Source organism: Papio anubis, chromosome 2, assembly GCF_008728515.1.
Source record: "Papio anubis isolate 15944 chromosome 2, Panubis1.0, whole genome shotgun sequence".
In the NCBI taxonomy this organism is placed as follows: domain Eukaryota; kingdom Metazoa; phylum Chordata; class Mammalia; order Primates; family Cercopithecidae; genus Papio; species Papio anubis.
This window is the reverse complement of record NC_044977.1, coordinates 179,453,780-179,473,884: the sequence shown is the minus strand read 5'-3', so window position 1 is coordinate 179,473,884 and position 20,105 is coordinate 179,453,780. Positions and strand designations below refer to the sequence as shown.

Genomic DNA, 20,105 nt, shown 5'->3' with positions numbered 1-20,105 from the left:
CAGGCAGTGATCAAGACCATGGAGATGAGGGCATTGTTTAGCTATGCCCAGTAATGTGTTATGTGGGCATCATGAATTACTTGTGTGGGGAAAGTTTTGGTGTTTGTGGATTTTATGTCTTGTCTTTTTTTTTGTTTTGTTTTTGTTTTTGAGACAGAGCCTTGCTCTCTCACCCAGGATGAAGTGCAGTGGCACGATCTTGGCTCACTGCAGCCTCCACCTCCCATCTTGAAGTGATTTTCCTGCCTTAGCCTCCCGAGTAGCTGGGATTGCAGGCATGCGCCACCATGCCTGGCTAGGATCTTGTGTCTTTAGAGTTGTTTTCCATATATACATACACACACATATATATATGTATGCATGTATACATTTTTTTCTTTTTATTTTTTTCCCATCCTTGTATTATAAAGAACCGAGAGAGTTGTTTTATAGTTAAAGAGTCAAGTAACTTTTTGGTGCTAAACTAATGTGAACCTGGAATTCTATGATTTTGAAACCATTTAATTGTAAACTGGTACCATCTATTTTTTTTTTTTTGAGACGGAGTTTTGCTCTGTCACCCAGGCTGGAGTGCAGTGGCATGATCTTGACTCACTGCAACCTCCACCTCCTGGGTTCAAGCGATTCTTGAGCCTCAGCCTTTTGAGTAGCTGGGACTACAGGCATCTGCCACTGCATCCGGCTAATTTTTGTATTTTTAGTAGAGATGGGGTTTCACCATGTTGGCCAGGCTGATATCAAACTCCTGAGCTCAGGTGATCCGCCTGCCTTGGCCTCCCAAAGTGCTGGGATTACAGGCGTGAGCCACCGCGCTCAGCCTTATCATATTCTTAAAAAAATGAAATACAAACCATGGTAGGGGAAACTATGATACTTGTTTAGGGTAGGTTTCCATGTTGAGGAAGTTGATCATGGAGACCATTGAAGGACAGAGTTCAAAGCAGTTACAATTATTTCATTAGAATATAATAGGTTGTAAGTTTTTAAGTTATTTAAAGTGGATGAGTTTTTATGTAACTTCTTTTTAAAACATAGATATTCCAATGTCTGTGGGAATAATTGACACAAGGACAAATCCAAGCCAGTTAAATGCGGTTGAATTTCTGTGGGACCCAGCAAAACGCACCTCTGCTTTCATTCAGGTTTGGATTTTTACATTATTAGAAGCATACTAACCTAGTTGTTTAGGTCATGGCAGGATTGAATTTTTGATACAGTATCATTTCCTTGAAATGCCTATTTGTAAACTATGTTGTAGTGTCTTTCTATATAGATAGTTAGGTTTAATCTAGTAAGTTCATCCTATTTTAAACTAACATATATGAAGACATTCTATGATATGGAAAGCATTATTCAAATGTTATTTTTACCACTAGTAGTCCCAATAATGAAAATGTCTGTTTTTCATGAGATGTGTTTCTCTTGAACAAAAGTTGCCATTTAAGAGGATACAATTGAAAAAAGATTGAGGTTTTAAAATTCCTTCAAGCATTATTTTAAAAACATTCTAATACTGAAAAATTCAAACCTCTACAAATAGGATAATAATGATGATTAATTATCCATGTAACTGTCACCTGGCTTTAGCAGTTTTTTGTAGTTTCTTCCCCCTTTTATTGTTGGAGCACGGTTTTTTGTTTGTTTGTTTGTTTGTTTTTTGAGATGGAGTCTCATTCTGTCGTCCAGGCTGGAATACAGTGGCTTGATCTTGGCTCACTGCAATCTCTGCCTCCCAGATTCAAGCGATTCTTATCTCTCAGCCTACCGAGTAGCTGGGATTACAGGTGTGCACCACAATGCCTGACTGATTTTTGTATTTTTAGTAGAGATGGGGGTTTCACCATGTTGGCCAGACTGGTCTTGAGCTCCTGACCTCAAGTGATCCGCCTGCCTTGTCCTCCTAAAGTGCTGGGATTACAGGTGTGAGCCACCATGCCCAGCCTGTTAGAGTACTTTAAAGCAAGTTTCAGACATACTATTTCATCCATAAATATCATGTCTCTAAGAGATGATTTTTTAAAAGTAACTATAATATCATTATTCTATATTTAAAAAAAATAGTAATTCTAATACCCAGAATGTTCAAATTTGTATGTGGTGAAATTTAAACTACCAGGTAGGTAATATATACAAGAGGAAAACCACTTACTGGCTGACCAGCCTACATAAGCTATGCTTTGCATGAACTGTAAAAAATAACTTGTATTTTGCCTTTTGGTATTCCACCAATATTATTCTCCATCAGTTAAATCACTGGGGGCATGGTTTATATCAGCCAAATATTGATATAAACTCATACTGTTGGTGTTTGTCTATAAGGCAACTAGTTATGTAGTAAATCAGACTGATACAAGACCTGGCTTTACATCTCAGGTTGTATTGTCATATTGCAGAGATCAGTTTTAATAGTGAGTCATTAGAAGAGGGGATGTGTAGCAGTCAGAAATGACCAAGGTCTTGCTGTTAACTCTGTGTGAAACCCTAAGGATGTCATCCAGGGTGGGTATTAGGAGACAGGGCAGGAGTGGTAGAAGGATGAGTATTGCCCTCTGGATCCTGAATAGTCTTTGAAGAGTTGACCAAAGAGTTTAGATGGATACAGAATAGTATGGGTAGTGGGCTTTCTGGACTATGAAATTTCCCCAGGCAAAGTATCACAAATTAGTGTCTGTAGGAACGGCAGTAAGATGGTTGGCTGGGTAGAGCAGGGCTAATGGCAGTAGAGGACAAACAACAGAAGCTCTAAATGATGAGGTGAAGATTGCTGTGGATTGAACAGGGCTTAGGACCCTGGGTCTGAGATTAGCAGACAGTCCCAGGTGGAGGTGGGCAGTATACATAGGAAGCTACTGTAGTGTTCTACCCCTCATTGGAGCCAAGTCCTGCATTAGAGGCAAGGCATTGTGATGGGCAAGAGCTCAGAAAGTCTGGAGAGGCTCAGCTGGATTTGTGAGAGGGAAGCCATATCTTAAAAACAATTAGAGAGGTTCATAGATAATTTGGCTAGTATGTGCGATGAGTTCATTTTAAAGGATCTTGAATTTATAGTGGTGTCAGGTCACTCAAGAGGGAACAAAATAGAAAAATAACCAGTGGTAGGTCTTTGAATCCATTTCAGCCTGAATCGTTTTATAGGTACACTGCATCAGCACAGAATTTACTCCACGGAAGCACGGAGGTGAAAAGGGAGTGCCCTTTAGGATCCAGGTTGACACATTTAAGCAGAACGAAAACGGGGAATACACAGATCATCTACACTCAGCTAGCTGCCAAATCAAAGTTTTTAAGGTAAGAGAGAGAACCCGGGTTTTCCGTAATTAAGGCTCAGTTTTGCCTATAAAGCTGTGTGTCTGCAACCTGATGGATGAAATAGTATACTTTGTTTTTAAGCCTAAAGGTGCAGACAGGAAACAAAAAACTGACCGAGAGAAGATGGAGAAGAGAACAGCTCATGAAAAAGAAAAGTATCAGCCGTCCTATGATACCACAATCCTCACAGAGGTAATGTAGTGCAGCATTTGGTTTTGGAAGAGAAGCAAAGGTTGCATATTAGTCTATTTCTAAGATGAGTTTTGCTACAAAAGGGTTGGGGAAGATTGGGTGGCAGTTTGACACGTTATTGTTTGTGAAATTTGTGGGGAAAATATTTAAATTTGGGGATTTTGTTAGACTGTTTCCTGGGTGGGATCTTAAATGAAGATGCTGAAATCCCAATGAGGTCTTAGAAACAGACCTTAAAAACTTTGAAGTTGGCAAGAGACTTAAGTTGGGGCCTAGAAAGTCCAATTTTTGTCACTGCTGGGGTTTTGCATTTTCTTTAACTTTGAATCCTGTTAGTCATACATTTGTTTAATTGGACTGAAGAGACATGAAACAGGGTGTTAGATCTTTCTTTGTATAATGAAAAGACATTGATCCCAATCTTTGGTGTTTGTCCAGATGAGGCTTGAGCCTATAATTGAAGATGCAGTTGAACATGAGCAGAAAAAGTCCAGCAAGCGGACTTTGCCAGCAGACTACGGTGATTCTCTGGCAAAGCGAGGCAGTGTAAGGGACTTCTGCTTCTCTTTTCATTGTGCAAGAAACCTTGTGCAGTGTTAGATATAGGACCAACTTCCACCGCAAAGTAAAGCCAAAATTGTTTTTGATGTCCATGTCTTGATTTAATTTGCTTTTGTTTAGACTTCCTGCTTCTGTTTGTTCCTCACTGAGGAAAATTTCCTAAATCTAACACTTTAAAACAAAGCAAAAAACAATGTTGACCATATTGGGTGGTTTTGGAGGGAAAAAAAGACACTCAGAGATATGTATTCCCTCCCTGACTCCTTCCCTTCCTCCTTCCCTCCCTCTCTCTCCTCCACACACACACCTCCTTCAAGAGCACTGAAATTAATTGAAAATACTTTCTTTAGTAAATTAGCTATTATTTTTGTGTAACTGAAAAGGGTCTTGCTTTCTCATATGTATACTTGATAAGAAAATTTTGTGGACAGTTAGATGATGGCAGCAAGCTTGACATTAACACGTGCAGTTCTTTGTCACATTTTTCTGCATGTAGCATAAAAATGTGTGTCTGTCTATGCTTCTAAAAGCCTGTTTGGCAGCACTGGTAGAAGAAAAAAACTGATGGGATTCATGTTTCTTCTTGGCACTTGCATTGCGAATTAATGCTTCGGGCCAAAGTAGTGTACCTTGCTACACTTAGACCTGGGTCCCCCTCAATATGCAGTCAGGGTCATCTGGTTGAATATGTGGTTTGTCCGGTTAAGTATAGCAAATCTTTATTTTATGACATGACTCTTCATCTATTAGTCCACAAAGGATGATCCTGCTTTGCAAACTTAGATCAGCTACATACCTTCAGTAAATGTAAACACAGAACATTAAAGAATCATTTAAAATAATTGTCATCATATGTATTCATGACTGCTGTATTCACTGTTGCAGTCTTTGCACTATTAAAGTGCCAGAGGATTTTTCACTCTTACACATATCACAATTACTGTGGTTAAATGTAGACTTTGAATGTTACTGTCACAAGCACTATCACAAGAAACTCATTTCCAATTATAGTATTGAATAAAAATGTTTTAGTGCTTCTCTATGCAATGAAATTGAAATTGTACTCATCCTAGTGCCACTGGAAGCGCACATTACATTTTCTTTAACTGGGCTTTTTTTTTTTTTTTTTTTTAATTCGAATCAAAGATCGTTAAAACAGCTGTATATTCTTTCCTAAAACACCCACCACAGCAATTTTGTTTTTATCCTTTTCTGATTTCCCAGCTGAAGACCCACCAATGGTTCTTAGTAAACTTCTTTGCGCGGGGGGATTCTGGTAACTCACTTTTCCTCTCCTGTTATAAACCATTTAACTAGTAAAGAAGTGGGTTCTGGTAATTCCTAAATAAAATAAATTGATTATAGCCCAGATGTAATCTGAAGATGGGAAAACTGTTGGTAAATTCTTAATGATTCTTAACTCAAGTCTAAAGTATGCAAAACGTCAGCAGTTCACTGGCCTGGGATTTCACATCTTCGTCGTGTATTGCTTGCTGCCCTGGCTGTATTTGATTTTGTTCAGATGCTTCTAGGGGTGGTTAGAGCTCATTTTGAAAACCTGTTTTTAAAAAAGCAGGGTATAGATTGATCCCTTAAAAAAGAAAGTTTGCAGAATTTCATGTTTCTTCAAATTTCTACAAAGGAAGGCCAACGTTTCATAAGAGTTTTTGTCTTGTTACAGTTGGCTTTCAGTAAAAAGGGATATCCAGATTTACTGTTAGAGTCGAAAAGATGCCGAATGAAATGGTCCCACACTGAATAGTCACTACTGGTTACCAGGAGATGCTGTACAATAAAACTCTTAGTGTGTCTGTTGGTCTTCATCTCTGAGCTGTATATGATTGGCTCAAATGATGACTGCCAATTTCTACAGCCTAAAATGGGTGATCATTCTTTACCTGGGGAGGGACTGTGTTCATGGTGTACTGAAACCATAACTATGAGTGCAGGCCAGGCATCGCTGGCACCATTATGAATTACAGACTATCTTCAGGAGCATAGGCACTGCACCATTGCTTGCTTTTCGAATGTTAGAAGAATCTAAATACCTAAAAGCAAAATTTCATGGAGTTTTGGTAAACTTGGTGTTTCTACATTACTCTGCCATGCTAACTTGAAGCTTTTTGATGACTTCATTTCTTCAAATGGCTGGCAATAATTACCAAAAGTTTAGAGAGACTTGATACTTTTAATATTAAATGGTTTACATTATTTATATGTGCATGTTATGCTGTGTTATATTTTACGTGTGGGAGGGGATGTTGCAGCAGGAAAATCTTTCAGATAGTAGAGGTGAGGCGACAGTGTGTGATGCCCATGATTAGATTTGCTAGTCAGCTCACAGGGTCTTGGGTTTATCAAACAGTGTAAACTGAGGAGGTGATACTTTGTAAGATGGAAAGAAAAACAAGGGTCTAGTTTTTTGTTTTTTTTTGTTTTTTTTTTTTTTTTTTGAGATGGGCTTTTGCTGTGTTGCCAAGGCTGGCCTCCAACTCCTCAAGCAGTCTTCCTGCCTCAGACCTCTGAGTAGTTGGACCACAGGTGTGTGTGTGCCATCTCACCTGGCTTAAAAGGCCGTACTTTTAAAAGAATGGGCACTGTTGTGTAAAATGTATTTTATAGCAAAGTTGGTATGCCATGCAATAAGTTTATTCAAAGCTCTCCAGCTAAATTAGATTTCTTTTTTGAAAGTTGACTGGTAATAGAACTAATAAGTCTGCAGTCATTTTTCTTTTTTTTTTTTTTTTTTTTTTTGTTGAGACAGAGTCTCGCTTTGTCGCCCAGACTGGAGTGCAGTGGCCGGATCTCAGCTCACTGCAAGCTCCGCCTCCCGGGTTCACGCCATTCTCTTGCCTCAGCCTCCCGAGTAGCTGGGACTACAGACGCCCGCCACCTCGCCCAGCTAGGTTTTTGTATTTTTTTAGTAGAGACGGGGTTTCACCGTGTTAGCCAGGATGGTCTCGATCTCCTGACCTTGTGATCCGCCCGTCTCGGCCTCCCAAAGTGCTGGGATTACAGGCTTGAGCCACCGCGCCCGGCCCATTTTTCTTATTTTTAAGGGGATAAATAATTGGGTAGTTGAGATTATTTTCCATGTATCCATTGCTTTTGATGGATGTCAGACAAGCGTTTTAAGCCCCTGTAACCATTGGTGAGACTTAATTTCTGCCCTCAGTGTGCTTCACAGTTTCTTAGCTCCATTACACCAGTGGTCTTGACACTTACCTACTCAAAATAATTTAAAAATTTTTTTAGAGACAGTGTCTTGCCTAGTCACCTGGGCCTGGAGTGCAGTAGTGTGATCAAAGTTCACTGCAGCCTCAAACTCCTTAGCTCAAGTGATGCTTCCATCTCAGCCTCCTGAGTAGCTAGGCCTACAGGCACACACTACCATGCCTGAGTACTTTTTAAATTTTATTTTTGTTGAGACAGGTTGCTGTGTTCCTCAGGCTGATCTCCAACTCCTGGCCTCAGAATGATACTCCCACCTTGGCCTCCGAAAGTGCTGGGATTATAGGCATGAGCCATCATGCCTGGCCTCAAAAGAATTTTGAGAAAGGATACACTTGCACCTTTCCAGATTGACATCTGAAAGTTTTCATCATAAAATTTTTCATCATAAATTTAAATAGCTGCAAAGGAAGCAATGTTCTGGCATGGTGGCGATTTGTATTTACAATTTAAGATAAAATTGTAACATTACTCTTGAGGTGCATCCTGTGGAATCTAAATGCCATAGCAGTTTGACCACTGCTATTGTTCATTCAAAAAATTAATTAAATCCAAAATTTTACTCTGTTCTTCCTTCTTGGTCTCATGTTTCTAATTCACTCCCTTTAAATTTTATCTTAATATGACATAGTTTTATGCCTGAAAATCTTTAAAAATTTTTTTCTTATTTATTTTTATTTTTTCTTCCTGAGGCTTCAGATGACCAAACTGAAATTTTTAAATGATCACCCCAAAAAAATTACCTTTCAACAAATTTACATAAATTGAAATTTAATTTTTAAAATTTGCTATGACCATAGCATCTTAACTCGGTCAAGATATTTAAAACTTATTAGTACCAATTTATCAAAACAAATCCTACAGATTTTGATGAAAATTTATTAAATGTAAAAATAGAAATATTATTGGAAGTGCATCTTGAATGATGAGACAGAGTAGAATTAACTTCTAGAATTTTATAGATATGAGAAGTTTTGTTTTTTCTTTCAGCAATGCCATTTAGGTCCTGGAAGTCCTTTTGAATCATCTGTCAAAAATCCCAGGGACATTTTTGTGTGATCTACTAGATTATTTCAATATATGTCAGTTGACGATAGGTCCTCCTGAATTATTTTGATAGCAAATAGTTGAAAATCACCTTATTTACAGAAAAACTTAGTCATTAGAGTTATGTACTTTTCTTTTTTTCAAGATGGGGGTCTCACTGTGTTACCCAAGCGGGAGTGCAGTGGTGCAGTCATGGCTCACTGCAGCCTCCCCTTCCCGGATTCAAGTGATTCTCCTGTCTCAGACTCCCAAGTAGCTGTGACTACAGGTGTGCACCACCACACCTGGCTATTTTTTTTTTTTTAAATCCTAGTGTCTTTAGCTTGGCTTTGAGAGTCTTTCTTCATTTTATTTATTTATTTATTTATTTATTTTTTATTATTTTTGAGATGGAATCTCACTCTGTCACCCAGGTGGGAGTGCAATGGCATGTTCTCGGCTCACTGCAACCTCCACCTCGCGGGTTCAAGCAATTCTCCTGCTTCAGCCTCCCAGAGTGTTGGGATTACAGGCGTGAGCCACTGCGCCCAGCCTCATGTTTATTTTATTGTTTTTATTTTTTGGTAGAAACAGGGTCTCACTATGTTGCCCAAGCTGATCTTGAACTCAAGCTATCCTGAGCTATCCTGGGCTGCTGCCTTGGCCTCCCAAAGTGCTGGGATTAAGGGTATGAGTCACCATGTCCAGCCTGGGAAAGTCTTAAACCCCAAGGCTATGGTTAGATGTGATGCCTTTCTTGTGTAAAATGAGAGAAGGATGATTATGAAAGGGGACCCTTGAAACTGAGTCCTCAGATCCATTGGTTTTTAGAAAGAATACCTGTACAGTGAAATCACATCATGTGATGTCTATATGTCAAGTTTGAAGACTTCTATTTGAGATTACCCTGGCATGCTTAGCATGCTTTTGACTTTGACTTTTTCAACTCTCCTAATTGTAATAGTTCATGTATCTCCGTGTCTTTGTTCTGTTTCTGGTCAGAATTTTGCCTGGAGCTGAAAAATACTAAAGTTTACCATAACACTTCCAGAAAATATAAAACAGAGAGAGAGAGAGAGAGAGAGGCAGTACTGTACACAGTTGATGTATTTTGATGCTTGGCCTGTCTGGTCTGTCTTGAGGATTATTACTCTTTAGAGGTATCAAAGAAGCAAATGGGTACTGGTGAGGCTGCTCATTGGGGAAGAGGGCAAAAGGAGCACTAGTTAGGTCAGAGCCATGTTTCAGGTCACCATGTGATGTCAGATGTTGCTTATAAATTCTTTCTTGTCTTCGCCATTCTTAAATCTTGATAGGTGCCTGTTGGGAAACTGATAAAGAGGATACTGGTAAAGAGGGAGGAGAAAGCTCTTGAAAGCAAATTATACTTAAGCATATATTTTAAATGCCTTTATAAATTTTTGCTGCTGTCATCACTTTAGGTCTTTAATCAGTGTCTAGACGCACACAGCAGGTAAAACTTTTCTTTGCCACACAGAAGTAAATTTGACATGTGTCTGTGAGGTTGCTTGATAAATGTCAGCTGTCTCGCATTTTATAATCTTGCATTTGGCTAGTGAGTGAATTACAAAAATATTTCTTCCACATATTTTAAAAGCATATCATTAATTTATTTCTGTTTCTGTCCTTAGTGTTCTCCGTGGCCCGATGCCCCCACAGCCTATGTGAATAACAGCCCTTCCCCAGCGCCCACTTTCACCTCCCCACAGCAGAGCACTTGCAGTGTCCCAGACAGGTATCTGGTTTGCGTAATCATGTGCCTTCATTTCCCCATCTCTCCATGTACAGCAGCCTTTTGTTTATATTGTACCTGAAGGAAATAGTAAGGGGAAATAGCCTGTATCTCAGTGGCAGAGGACAATCATTGTCTTTTCTTCGCCTACCAGCCTTTTTTACTCCAAGCCCCTTGTGCCTTACATAGTCACAACTATGGTAATTGTAGACAAGGGGCCATTTTCAAGATATAGCCAAGATACATTCTTTGTGAGATTAAAGACAACATTAATAGTGTCTATAGGTAAAGAGAGAATGACAAAGTCAGTTTGTTACTAAGTTCATTCTCTTGTCTATAATGCTTATATCAAATGGGTTATTTTCTGCAGTATTTCTTTTCTCTCCCAATTGATACACTATTTTTTTAATTGAATCTTTAAGGGAAGACCTTTCTGTTTCTACAGATTTGCTGTGGTTTTAGAAATGGAAATGGTGGACTCTTTATTCTGTTATCCAGCCTTGACTGGCAAGAGTTTAGAGTGAGCTCGGGGTGGGAGCAGGAGACTGCATTTGGGTATCTTGAAGGTGCAGTGGTACCCCATGGAGGCTTTCCATTCCAGGGCTTTGCTGCAGAACTGATGCAGAATAATTCACATCAGAAGTTCCCTATTTTTTAGGAAGTTTCTTGTTAGGGAGGAAAATTATGAAAGCTAAGACCACAAAGGAAAAGGTTCTCAGGTCATGCTGACAAGGTCTGATGAGAAAGCAAGCAAAAATGTGCTCTCCCTCTGAGGAGATGGATAAACTGAGAAGGCTGCTTGGTGTCATGTAGGCTATTATGCTTTAAGAGTAGAAAAATACCCTTGGACTCAGCAACTTAGAGGAGTGACCAGAGGACCAGTAGGTTACTATTTCTGAGGGCTTAGAATAGTTTCCTCGTCAGTCCAGTCTGAATAATCTTAGAAAATGATTATGGCTTTAAAGGTGAGCTGTAAGTTTGTGTACTCACTAGTAGGCTGGAGAACTCACTGTGTTCCCAGCACTGTACTAAGTGTTCCGATACATTAGTGACCAAACAGACAGACCCCCGTATGAAGGAGCTTAAGTTCTTATGGGTAGAAAGGATATAAGTAATCAAGATAATAAACCTAAGCAATTGAGGCACGGGGGCTAAGAAAGGAGTTGGTGCTCAAGAGCCCGAAGGTAGCCCTATTCCCTGTGGAGTTTTCATTTCATTTTACTTAGAAGCACAAGGATAGTGGTACAGGTTAATTTCTTTTGTTCTCTTGAAATTCACCCTCATCAATCTTGGATATATGTATTACTTAAAGGAGTATAATTTTATATTTTTGCTTAGGATCATTATACTATTTCTTGTAGCTCATTTTTTTTTTTTTGGCAATTATTTTCAACTGTTTAATTTGATGTTTCGTATTTTTTTCCCCTAACTTTTAAAAATTAATGTGTAGGCCAGGCGTGGTGGCTCACGCCTGTAATACCAGCACTTTGGGAGGCCAAGGCGGGTGGATCACAAGGTCAGGAGATCAAGACCATCCTGGTTAACACAGCGAAACCCTGTCTCTACTAAAAATACAAAAAAATTAGCTGGGCATGGTGGCGGACGCCTGTAGTCCCAGCTACTCGGGACGCTGAGGCAGGAGAATGACGTGAACCTGAGAGGCAGAGCTTGCAGTGAGCTGAGATCCCGCCACTGCACTCTAGCCTGGGCGACAAAGCGAGACTCTGTCTCAAAAAAAAATTAACGTGTATCCTTCATTTTCCTTGGCATCCCCGAAGATAATTGGGGAAGCCTTTTTGTTTCACAAAACTTGAATTTCTTACTAGAACAGATGAAGAAGGCACAAATTAAGACACAGTCTTCTGTGTCTTATTTCGTCATCATATCCACACCCTAAGCTGTTGTGCTTGCATTTTTGTTGCAAACTTTCATAGCGCTCTCCCACTGTTGCCTTACTTGAAATTTGCATAAACAGCTTTTAATGCCTTGATTAAAACATACATGCATTACAAAAATCATAATTTCCTGCTTTCTCCTTTCTCCCCAGCAATTCTTCTTCCCCAAATCATCAGGGAGATGGAGCTTCACAGGCCTCTGGTGAAGTAAGTATCTTTCTACTAAAAACTATCTGATGCTTTCAGGGTCCTACATTTTAAAGTTTTGTTTTTTTGTGCAAATTTATGGAGTAGGTGAGAAGTTTTGTTACATGTATATAATGTGTGGTAATCAAGTCAGGATATTTAGGGTGTCCATCACCTCAGTACATTTTTTTTAGGTATAGTCATCCTACTCTGCTATCAAATACTGAATTTACTCCTTCTATTTTATTGTATGTTTGTTTGTACCCTTTAATCCAGTTCTTCTCATCCTGTCTCTTATCCCTCACCCATTCTTCCCAGTTTCTGTTACCTATTTTTCCACTCTCTCACCTCTACCTTCATGTGTTCAAATTTTTTAGCTCACTTATAAGTGAGAATATAAGTCTTTCTGTGCCTGGCTTATTTCACTTAAGACAATGAAGTGTTCATGTTGTCCATGTTGCTGCAAAAGATGATTTCATTAGCAGCTGCATGATTTTTCTCTTTTTTTTTATGGCTGAATAGCATCCCATTGTGTATCATGTTTAAGTTTCTGACAAGGGCCTGCGTCATTATTTGGATTGTTGGAGTCAGACTCATGCTCTTTTTGGGTGTTTTTTACTTCAAACTCCGAGGCTTTCTGTGTCAATTGTTTAAGTGTTCTCAGTTTGAATGGTTCCTTTTATTTATGTTCATTTTCATTGTTAATAGCAAATTCAGCCTTCAACTACGATCCAGGAGACGCAACAATGGCTACTCAAAAACAGATTCTCTTCCTACACAAGACTGTTCTCTAATTTTTCAGGTATGTGTATGTGTGTGTGTATCTGTGCATGAGAATGTTTTGTTTTTGTTTCTGTGCTTTTATTAACTTTATATTTTTAAAATTTTGAAGTTGCAAAGAAAAATGCACAGAAAAGTTCTTTATATCTATCCCCCAATAGGAATATCTCGTATTTTTATTATATGCTATTAAAGCCAGGCAATTGACATTGGTTCAGTCAACAGTTTTACCAGACTTATGTGCCCTCATTTGTGTGTACGTGTATATAGATTTACATGATTTTTTTCACTTTATTTTGAAATGATTTTTGTTTTACAGTAAGTTACAGAGCTAGTACAGTGATGTTTTGGTGTACTTTTCACTCCGTTTCTCACAATTATAGTACAGTAGCAAAACCAGGAAATTGCCATTGGCACAATGTATGTTATGGTATAGATTTTTGTAACCACCACCACAGTTAAGATACAGAATTATGCCATCACTGCAAGGATCTCCCTCCTGCTACCCCTTTAGAATCACACCGACACCCTTCCCCTACCATCCCTAATCCTTGGCAACCACTTTATATTCTGTCTCTATAATTTTGTCATTTTGAGAATGTTATATAAATGCAATCATATAGTACATAACCTTTTGAGATTGGCTTTTTTTCAGTAGCATAATGGCCGCCTAAGTTGTTGTGTGTATCAGTAGTTTAATCCTTTTTATTGCTAAGTAGTGTTTCATAGTCTGAATGTACTCAGTTATCGTTTTTATATACTTATGTGTAAGTTTTTTTTTCTTGCACAGTAAGCTAAGCGAATGTTAAGAAGGAATTTTAAAAGCTATCAAGCACTGCTTCTCCAGGTAGTGCTACAGGAAACCTGTTTAGAGGGACAGTAATAGATACTGCCAGGTGGGGCAGAGGTAGCATTTCCCAGATATATTTGGTTCTGGGAGTCTTTTCCAACGTGACCACCTAGTAACATGTCCTGGCCAAACATGCTGAGAAGTGCTGGATCACAGTAAAGTGGTAGGTAGCTTTCCTTCACCTGCAGTGCAGTAGGGCCATTAAAACACAACTTTGTGAATCCCTTTAAGAGGACAGAACTTGTGTGTGCACACACTCAGCCTGAAGAAAAGCTTGATTTTGCAAAGAACATGGTTTCTTACTATGCCACGTATTGTAATGTTTGTGCAATGAGTAGGTATTCCCCGTGTAGTTCTTTGTCTCTTTAAAATTAAGTTCCAGGTGGAAGTCATTTGCTAGCTGGGGACTACATTTTTATATGATTAAGTAAAGCCTTTTATGTGTGAAAAACTAAAAATTGTAAAATTTCAGGGTGGGGATGCTGGGGTTTGTCTTGCACTGTTGTATGGAAGGCAGATGAAAAGCATAGCACATAGAAAAAGCGCCGACGTTTGGAACTGAGGGAGGCCCCACGTTACTCCTGTTATATCAGGCAGATCCATGTTTCTGTCTGGTGAGTTTTAAGCCCTTTTCGCTGTAAGCAGTGATCACATGGTGCGGCCTTCTGCCTTTTCCTTTTCCTGGGGGCTTCTTCCAAGAAAGTGGGTGAGGAGCTAGCCATGGTATGCTCTTGGCACATCTCTGGAGTCAGAGCACTGACAGTAGCATGGTGAGGAGGGCAGTGAGTCTTCTTGCTGTGATCCCTGTGGGCATTCACATTTCAGGATGGGTTGTACATGCAGTTACCTGTCCAGTTTTCCGTATGGGTTAAGGGTGTGCACACACATACACAGTACTCTCTGCTCACAACTGTGAGGTGCATGTAGTAAGCCCCAGTGGAGAGATGAAAGAGAGCCTCTCTGCCTACCTGACTCTGTAAAATGACTCTAATAATGCTCTTGTCTCATGGGAGATATGCTTCTCTGATCTTGTTTTACAGACTAGAAATTTAGTAGGCTCTTGCATTTGAGCTTTTAAAAAATAGAAAGATGACTTCATTATCTTCTTACATATGTAAGTGGCTATTTATCATATGGAAATCAAGCCTTCATCCCAAAGTTCATCGTAATTCCCCCAATAAACTGTATCCTAGCTGTTAGAGAATAAAACAAAAGATTATGGATAAATTCAGACATTAAAAAGTAGAGAGAATATGATTAACTCCCATGCAGCCATCTCCTAGCTTCAAAAACTACCAGCATTTGGTCAGTTTTGCTCTCCATTATTTCCTGTCCTGCCCTCTGTTATATTTCAGAGCAAATCCTAGATGCCGTATCATTTATGCTTGAAATACTGAGTAGTAGTCCATGGTGTCTATGTACTCAGGTATGGCTTCCATATACTTATGTGTAAGTTTTTTTTCTTCTATAGTAAGTGAAGGAAGTGTTTAGATAGAATTTTTAAAAGTGTCAAACACTGCTTCTCTAGGTGGTGCTATAGGAAACCTGTATAGAGAGACATTTACACTTGTAAATGATGTTGTAAGTAGGATGTGCTTGGGGGAAATCTTAGGGTATAATGTGTGATTCTCTGCCATTCTTCTGTTAAAAGGCTGCTGTGACAGTTGTTTATGTTATAGAATGTTTGACTTTACATTGCACGTTTCAGTATAAAGAGGCCCAGTCCTAGTTCGGCTACCAACTCTTACAGACTTTAGGCAAGTCCCACAAACTCTGGACTTCCATTTCCTTTTTTGTGAAATTAAAGATTGATCAGCCTGGGTGATCTCAGGGTTTGTTTCTATGGGGTGGGTCAGAATCATGTTTCTTCACGTAGCCACAACCCAGTCACTAAATAAGGTAGATGAGTGAAATCTTGTATTGGGAAGAGTTCTTTAGGCCCGACACTCATTGATTTGATTCATCGGCCTCTGGACTTCTAAGCTCCTTCTTGATACAGGACATGGAAAAGCCAGCATTTTCCTTGGCTCTGAAGGACAGGTGTCTGTCTTTTTGTATTGTTCATGTATATGTGTATATTCAGGATATCTATCATTATTTTGAAGGACATTGGACTGCATGAAGACAGATGCCTGTAAAGCAGTTCTGTTCTTTTTCCATTTGAGAAAAATATTTTTGCTCTTTTCTAGGTGCCGACTTATTAAAACTGACAAAGGAGGATTTAGTTCAAATTTGTGGTGCAGCCGATGGAATTCGGCTCTATAATTCACTGAAGTCAAGGTAAAATACTGTGAACTGTTTTGCTTGAAATAAGAATGTACCTTTCTTCGCGTGGGGAATTTGGGCAGAATGTGTTTCCACGCTAGGTTGGCATGTGTGCCTGTGTGCGCCATCGAGCATTGGCAGCATTGTGCTCACAAGAAGACTGTTTTGTGTACACCTTCAGGGCAGGCCCAGATATGATGCAGGCACTGATGAGGGCAGAGGTAGACTGTAAGACTGGTAGAAATGCACATGGGCAGTACTGATTTCTTGAAGACGACTGGGTTTGTTGCCAAGAAAACAAAACTTCTAATTTAGGTGAGCTATACAGAATCTATGGTTTTCAAGGTCATGACTATTACTAAACAGTTATTAAAAATGTAAACTAATTGTGAATTAAAATGACAGAAACTGTAAATTGTGCTGGCTTGTAAGAACCATTTACTATCATTGCTCTTTCTATACTTGTGGTGTGAGAATTCCATTAAAATTGAATCTTACTGATTTTTAATTTGCTGACTTAATCTTGAAACTTAAATTTACCAGCATCTGACAGACCATCTCAATGGTTTAGAGTCTGGATCATCATATTAGACCACCTGTGATAGTTGGTGTGAGGTGTGTGGTTTTTATATTTTTATTAGTAAATTATTTTGTATAACGAAATAACATTATAAAGCTCTCATAAGGAAATAGAACTTAGATTCCTGTAGTTGTCACATTTGTACATGTGTAAGGCAGCTTTCTCTCCCAGGCTCATCAGTGGCATCTTCTGATTGCAGGTCAGTTAGGCCCCGTTTAACCATCTATGTCTGCCGGGAGCAGCCAAGCAGCACGGTGCTGCAAGGGCAGCAGCAAGCTGCAAGCAGTGCAAGCGAGAATGGCAGTGGGGCACCGTATGGTAGGTATTGAGGGTATCTCGATTCTGTCACTTCTGAAACTGTCAAGACAGAAATGAGAAGGACTTGATTGAGCAGGCTTTGGAGAACTCTTGCTGTGTTAGGAATGCCAAGTTGCTCATGAAGGAGCCTTGCCAGCAATGAGAGGTGGCAGCTCTAGGGCCAAGTCCTTGGGAGAAGAGGAAACTGGCATTCTTTCTCAGTTATTACAGCCACACTAAGGGTCTCTTTTTCATGTGGCCCTTCATGCTGGAAATATGTAACAAGTGGAAAACCTAGCTTGAATGCATTGAGATCTTTCTGGCTTTTATTTTTTTTATTTTTATTTTTTTTGTCAGATTTACTGAAATGATGAATATAACACTGGCAGCTTAACAAGAAAAGCAGGAGGGTTTTTCTTTCCTTTTTTTTTTTTTTTCCTCATTTTTCTGACTAGGGATGGGCAAAACTCTTAGAGCATAACATATGTGCAACAGTGCATGCATGTAATAGTCCTAAGTGTGTGGACTTGTCATGACAGGTGTTCGGCCGGCACTGTGCACCTTGTGTGTGGCGAGTCTGATGCCATATCTTTATGTCATTGTAAATAATACCAGACAGTATGTTATCTCGGGAGGGCTTCTCATCCTGAGCGTTAATTGTATGGTATAGTGCTAGGTTAGGACAGAGATAAAAATCTTGGCCTCTCCCTCTTCTCGCCTTTAAATACAGCCCTTAAGCATTTTAAAAGGCATATATTTTCCATTTGTAGTATTGATATATGTTAATATTTCCTTCTTTCCATACTCTGAAGTAGAACAAAGGCAACACGCTCAGAACTTTTCAAAAATGTGTTAATGGCACTCAGAGATGCAGTTATTTGCCCTAATAATAGATAGAACTCTGAAAAATATTTTGTGATTTGAATTTTACTGAAAAATTGGAAGGATAGCATCACTACTCTGAACTTTTTTGTATTTGGTATCATTTTGACTTCAGAAGCTCTGAATTTTGAGATTATACAGATTCTTAAAGGATAAAAATTTAAAGGGGCTCTCCATGTATCATCAAGAGCTTATACATCACTTACATATGGCCAAGATTATAATATTTTGGAAGGTGTGTCCTCAGACATGAGGTGTTTGTGGAGGGATGTGGGGAAATATTGGATATTTTCCCATAATCAGCAGACTTCTTCTGTAAAAAAAAGGTCAGGTAGTAAGTATTTCCATCTCTTTAGACCATATATAGGGTCTCTCACATTCAACTCTGGTTGTAGTGCTAAAATAGCCATAGACAATATGTAAATTGTAGATAAGGCTGTTTCAGTAAAACTTTATTTAAAAAAAGAAAAAGTGGAGGGCAGGAATTGGCCCATATGGACTGTGGTTTGGTGACACCTTCTCTAGATAATTTCTATAGTCTTACTATAATTTTAGTTCCAACTTCTAAGTTTTATGTAATGGAAAATTCTGGGTTTCTATACTTACAAACCCCTTGTTTGGGGAAGCAAAGTTCTCCGTAATGATATTCCTGAGCCATGTCTGGCTTTAATCAGTAACTGAGCAGGACCTACAAGAGTGAGACTCACTACAGATGTACACTCTGCAGATATCTGCTGATAAGTTCTGTGTAGCAAAAATGCAGAACACTGGATGGAATGTGGCTGGGGCTTTCTGTAAGGAAGCATCACATTTTATTGTTTGTATTCTTAGCTTTTCATGTAGCATCTTTTATATTATTTAAAATTTTTTGTGGGGGGAGGGGCATAAACAGATAGCTTTTATTCCTTAGGATAAATTCCTAATAGTAGGATTACTGGATCAAAAACTGTGATGCTTAACTGGGCGTGATGGCTCATGCCTGTAATCCCAGCACTTTGGGAGGCCTAGCTGGTTAGACTGCATGAGCCCAGGAGTTTAAGACTGCTTCAGCAACATGGTGAAACCCTGTCTCTACTACTACTACTACTACTACTAATAATAATAATAAAATCAGCCAGGCATGGTGGCATGTGCCCCCACCATAGTCCCAGCTACTTAGGAGGCTGAGGTGGGGAGGATTGCTTGAGCCTGGGAGGCAGAGACTATAGTGAGCTGTGATTGTGCCACCGCCTCCAGCCTGGGCAACAGAGAAGGACGCTGTCTCAAAAAAAGGAACGAAAAGAACGTGACTCTTTTAGGGTTCTTTTTGTATATTGCTAGGAATACATGAAGTATATATTATTTTTAAAAACAGCTTTCTTCAGGCATAATTTACATACCATAAAGTCCTCCCATTTTAAGTATATAATGGTATTTTAGCAAATTTAGAGTTTGGCAGCCATTGTCAAAATCCAGTTTGAGTTCCATTATTTCAAGAAGATCCCCCATGTTCATTTGCAGCCAATTCCTGTTTTTAAATTTTGAATACATGAAACTATATTCATTGAATAAAAATATAAAGAAAAATTCAAACCTCATCTTTTTGTCCAGGGATTTCTGTTAATGTTTATTAAATTATATTTCTGGATATAAATAATGTATTCTTACGTTTTAGATTGGTAGTTTAGTTTGAGATTTCAAGGTAGTAAGATGGAAAAGAAAGAGTTTATTCCCATTTAAAATGTTTTTTACTTTTTTGGTACTTTGAAAGGTGTGACCTTTGTACAGATCCTACAGATCAGGTAGAAAACAGATCAAAGATCACTGTTAAAATGCTCTTCTTTTTGTTTTTTTTTTAAATTTCAGTTTATCATGCAATCTACTTGGAAGAAATGATTGCTTCAGAAGTTGCTCGAAAACTTGCGCTGGTGTTTAATATTCCTCTCCACCAAATTAATCAGGTTTACAGACAGGGTCCCACTGGTATTCACATTCTTGTTAGTGATCAGGTAAATCAAATCATTTGTTTTTCTTTTCACACTGGTATTTACTTTTATACATGTAATTGTAGAACTGTAGAAAAATTCTGTGACCTCTTTTGAAAATACTTATGAGAATCATTTCCCGAGAGTTGGGAATCACTTGGAAGAACTTATAACCATGAGTTACAGGCATCCTAGTGATAATATGGAATACAAGCCAAGGAAAACTGGCTTAGCTTCCCCCCAGCCCTTTAGGATGCAGCCAGTTACTGGGGGACTCTAGGATAGTGGAAGGCTTTGGTCCGTTTTATGAGGTGAGTCACTGGATGTGTTTTCC

The 20,105-nt window shown here is 38.9% G+C and overlaps 2 protein-coding genes across 8 annotated transcripts in view; one reads left to right on the top strand and one right to left on the bottom strand.

The window, feature by feature from the left end:
• The window catches only part of FBXL2 (F-box and leucine rich repeat protein 2), a 145,685-nt gene that overhangs the window by 10,372 nt on the left and 115,208 nt on the right, over positions 1-20,105 (bottom strand). The window contains exon 16 of one of the 3 annotated variants that reach the window (XR_644265.3): positions 8,870-9,650. The exons of 1 other annotated variant lie outside the window; for it this stretch is intronic. The gene's annotated coding sequence lies outside the window, so the exon portion shown is untranslated. Of the gene's footprint in view, positions 1-8,869; positions 9,651-16,659; positions 16,986-20,105 lie in introns of those variants that run through there. One more of the 3 variants, XR_004182325.1, reaches the window with a different exon arrangement.
• The window catches only part of UBP1 (upstream binding protein 1), a 53,058-nt gene that overhangs the window by 28,307 nt on the left and 4,646 nt on the right, over positions 1-20,105 (top strand). Inside the window, exons 5-15 of one of the 5 annotated variants that reach the window (XR_002520589.2) lie at positions 1,036-1,142; positions 3,136-3,288; positions 3,391-3,501; positions 3,940-4,047; positions 9,972-10,075; positions 12,120-12,174; positions 12,862-12,955; positions 15,973-16,063; positions 16,230-16,363; positions 16,592-16,663; positions 16,828-16,945. Coding sequence is in view for 2 of the 5 variants with exons in the window: in XM_003895234.2 (XP_003895283.1) it covers positions 1,036-1,142; positions 3,136-3,288; positions 3,391-3,501; positions 3,940-4,047; positions 9,972-10,075; positions 12,120-12,174; positions 12,862-12,955; positions 15,973-16,063; positions 16,828-16,946; positions 19,653-19,795 (1,085 nt within the window). In the remaining 3 variants the exon portion in view is untranslated. Of the gene's footprint in view, positions 1-1,035; positions 1,143-3,135; positions 3,289-3,390; positions 3,502-3,939; positions 4,048-9,971; positions 10,076-12,119; positions 12,175-12,861; positions 12,956-15,972; positions 16,064-16,229; positions 16,364-16,591; positions 16,664-16,827; positions 16,947-19,652; positions 19,796-20,105 lie in introns of those variants that run through there. The other 4 variants (XR_002520590.2, XR_004182324.1, XM_003895234.2 and 1 more) reach the window with 4 other exon arrangements.